This window comes from Pavona decussata, unplaced genomic scaffold (assembly GCF_977016875.1).
Source record: "Pavona decussata unplaced genomic scaffold, jaPavDecu1.1 SCAFFOLD_191, whole genome shotgun sequence".
In the NCBI taxonomy this organism is placed as follows: domain Eukaryota; kingdom Metazoa; phylum Cnidaria; class Anthozoa; order Scleractinia; family Agariciidae; genus Pavona; species Pavona decussata.
In genome coordinates this window covers 716,102-719,451 of record NW_028145600.1, presented here as the reverse complement: position 1 = coordinate 719,451, position 3,350 = coordinate 716,102, and the positions used below count along the sequence as shown (strand labels likewise).

General features: G+C 39.1%; 1 protein-coding gene across 1 annotated transcript; it reads right to left on the bottom strand.

Annotated features, from left to right (window-relative positions):
- Window positions 1–720: 720 nt before the first annotated feature.
- Window positions 721–2,048, bottom strand: LOC146462154 (alpha-1A adrenergic receptor-like). The gene has a single exon (XM_085086037.1). The coding sequence runs from the start codon at window positions 1,849–1,851 to the stop codon at window positions 721–723; it is 1,131 nt and encodes a 376-aa protein (XP_084942163.1). The 5' UTR covers window positions 1,852–2,048.
- Between the last annotated feature and the right edge of the window lie 1,302 nt (window positions 2,049–3,350).

The following is a 3,350-nucleotide window of genomic DNA, read 5'->3' as shown; positions in this document are numbered from 1 at the left end:
AATACGTATACGCCGAGAACAACTTCGGAAACAAAGTTTATATGTTATCAATGCTTCCTCGCTACTGTTAAAATCCTTTCAGATCAGTGTCTTGCTAACAGAGATACTTTTTATTAAATATGTTTCAGGCAAAAGTAAATACAACGACAAAACATTCAACATTGTGGTTCATGTTATCCATAAACTGAAAACCTACAATTTGTCACTCCATAATAATAACACACCCGAAGGCAGAAACATAACCTTTGGTTTAGGGAACGTACCCCTCGCCTACACGAAAATCATACTTGAAACAGTCGATTGATATAAAATTGACGAGTGGAATCTTTTCCATTACAAAGTTTACGTCGATATTCGATTTTTAGATTTAGGTGAATATCAGTTTAAGGAATGAACAAAAAAAGCCAGGAAAAACAGGATTTTCCTAAAATTGAGTTAAAATATTAAATTTTTACTTTATCGTTACCATTTGCATCACGTTTGAAACAAAGAACATTTAATTTTCAATTTATCTTGCTTTCAAGCGTGTTAATTACATTTTCTGGCCGAATTCCCTTCTAAATGCTACTTGGCGCAATTCTGGTCCTCGCTACGATACTTTACAATGTTTACAGTGGATCAGTTCGTTCACCGCACGCCTTCAAGTTGCCACAAAGCTCACTTCTGTTAAATGTTTGTGACGAGTTCACCAGCCCAGTGGCTGCAGTCGCACATATAAGTCTACTGAAAACGATCGGGTATAAGTCTCGAGTAAAGATTAAGAAACCCTTGTCGAAAAGCAGAATTTCGAACTCCGTACAATATGGGATTACACATACTGTTTAGATAACCAAGAAGCAGCGATGTGAAATCTATTGCGCGCGGCAACGGCCTGGGATAATACACATCGAAAAACATGGTTACAACGAATGGTGCCCAGCAGATTACAAACAGAGCGACCGCTAAAAGGAACGTGTTTGTGATACGAACTTCTTCGGGTGTTAGTTGAAACTCGCGTGATTTAGATCCCAAGTTGACTGCCGTGTTATTTCGCTCTGTCATCTTTGGTCTTTCAATCCGGTTGAAGTCCAGTTCATTCTGAATGTCTGGGTTATCTCTTTGCATGTCAATCCGTGCTTCTTCACCCTCGTTGTTGCAGTTTAGTTCAGTTATGTCTGGGATGTTGTTACTTTGCATCTCAACCCATATCCCAGAACCCTGAACTTCAGCCGGAGTAAGTGTCGCGTTATTCCTTGATAAGGTAATTTTTCTTTTTGCGTTTCTTGTAATCTTCAAAATGTTGTAAAACGAAAAGGCTATTGCCGAGAGAGGTCCGAAAAAGCAAACTGCAATCATGAAATACATGTAGTAGACATTTGAAGGCCAGTTAACAAAACAGTACGATTTTCCAGGGATGAAGCGATATTCTGCCCAGCCGAAAAGTGGAAGGGAAGCTAGAGCTATCGAGGCTATCCATACCATAATTCCGTAGAGGAACGCTTTTCTCTTCTTGAAGGTGTTGGTGTACGTGTTCCACTTGACAACGTAAAAATATCGGTTGATGGCGATCATACCGAGAAACATGACGGACGCTATGAACGATAGGATGGTGAAAAAGCCGAGCGCCGAGCAAGTGGCATCTCCAAAAATCCAGCGCTGTTTGATAATCGTCACCATTGTAACTGGCATGCTTACTGCTGAAACCAATATGTCTGCCACAGCGAGGTTTAGAATGTACATGTTTGTAATAGTGCGAAGATTTCTGTCCTTGTAAACGATGATGAATAAACTCACGTTGCCGACTAAGGCAGCGAAACCAATAACGGAAAGGATAGTGGTTTCGAAGATTGTGGTTAAGAGACTTTGCCCCATTTCGTAGGCGTAAATTTCCCACCCGAAAATTACAAGGATAGTTATTCTTTCCCTGCGACGGCCAACCAATGTGTTGAACGTTTCCAACAAAACAGTATAAACTGAGAGTTTAAAGTGGTTTGCTTAAAATATACAAAGTTTTTCTGTTTGGTGTCTGGTGCATCAGTGTTTAAAAATTCACAGTTAATTTTCTGACGTTGTGAATTCAGTTGTAAAGCTTACCGCAAATAGTCCAGCGCGACCAGTGGCTCTGTAAACTACTTTAATCTTCTAAAGATCATGTCTTGTTAGCCTTTCTCTCAACAAAAATTTCATTTGAATGAAATTAAACTGTTCTTACGTCTGGCATTTTTCGCATGAGCGTAGGAAATCATTTGCCAATGATTTGTCAGCTGTCGAATGCAAAATAATCCAAAAACAACGGAAGACCCATAAAAGAAAAATACGCCAAAAATGATGTCAAATCCGTCGTGCCAGAAAGGATTCAAAGTTGCCATTGCTTAGCACAAACGTTCATTAGAAACGCTGATATAAAACTATACAAAAGTTAGCTGCTATTTTTTGTACTCATCATTTTTCACATTTACGCATAATCAATAGGCCTTATCACGCTTTTCGACGCCATTTTGACGGGTAGGCAAACAGGCTTGAAATAACAGTGTTTGTATGGAAATCCAATGTCAAATAATTTTCATAAAACATCGCTTCTGAAAAATTCATGAATTGGAAACTTTTGGCACTAGGAAAAGGATTTTAAGAAAAAAAAAAAAAAAAACAATTGGAGGGATGTAGCTGTGCCAGAAAGCGCCCAGTCGTGTTTTGAACTTTCCATACATTTCCCTGTATTTTTTTTTCCGCGAGCTATTTTTAGAGTAGTTCACAGCTGGTTCGCTATACAGACAACTGTATGGAAAGTTCAAAGATCGCGACCTTTTCCTAGTGCCAAAAGTTTCCAATTCATGAATTTTTCAGAAGCGACGTTTTATATAAATTATTTGACATCGGATTTCCATACAAACACTGTTATTTCAAGCCTGTTTGCCTACCCGTCAAAATGGTGTCGAAAACCGTGATAAGGCCTATTATGGAGTGATAACACAGCTGGCCAGGGAGTTTCAGTTCGTGAAGGCATAAAGCGCAGAAAAGGAGCAAAATTCAAGTTGTTTTTTCTTCTTCTCCTGCTCGCTTGGAAAGGAAGTGTCGCCTTATTTCATGCAACTGAGGGGGATTTTTCTTTTCGATTTTCTTGTAATCCTCAAAATGTTGTAATAGGAAAAGGCCATTGCCGAGAGAGTTCCGAGAAAGCAAACATGATAATCATCACCATAGTAACTGGCATGCTTACTGCTGAAACCAACATCTCTGCTACAGCGAGGTTTAGAATGCACGTTTGTAATAGTGCGAAGATTTCTGTCTTTCTTGACGACAATGAATAAACGTACGTTGCCGACTAAGACAGCGAAACAAATGACGAAAAGGAAAGTGATTTCGAAGATTGT

Excerpts from the sequence above, each read along its gene's own strand:
- LOC146462154 (XM_085086037.1), bottom strand. The coding sequence starts at position 1,851 with ATGGGGCAAAGTCTCTTAACCACAATCTTCGAAACCACTATCCTTTCC.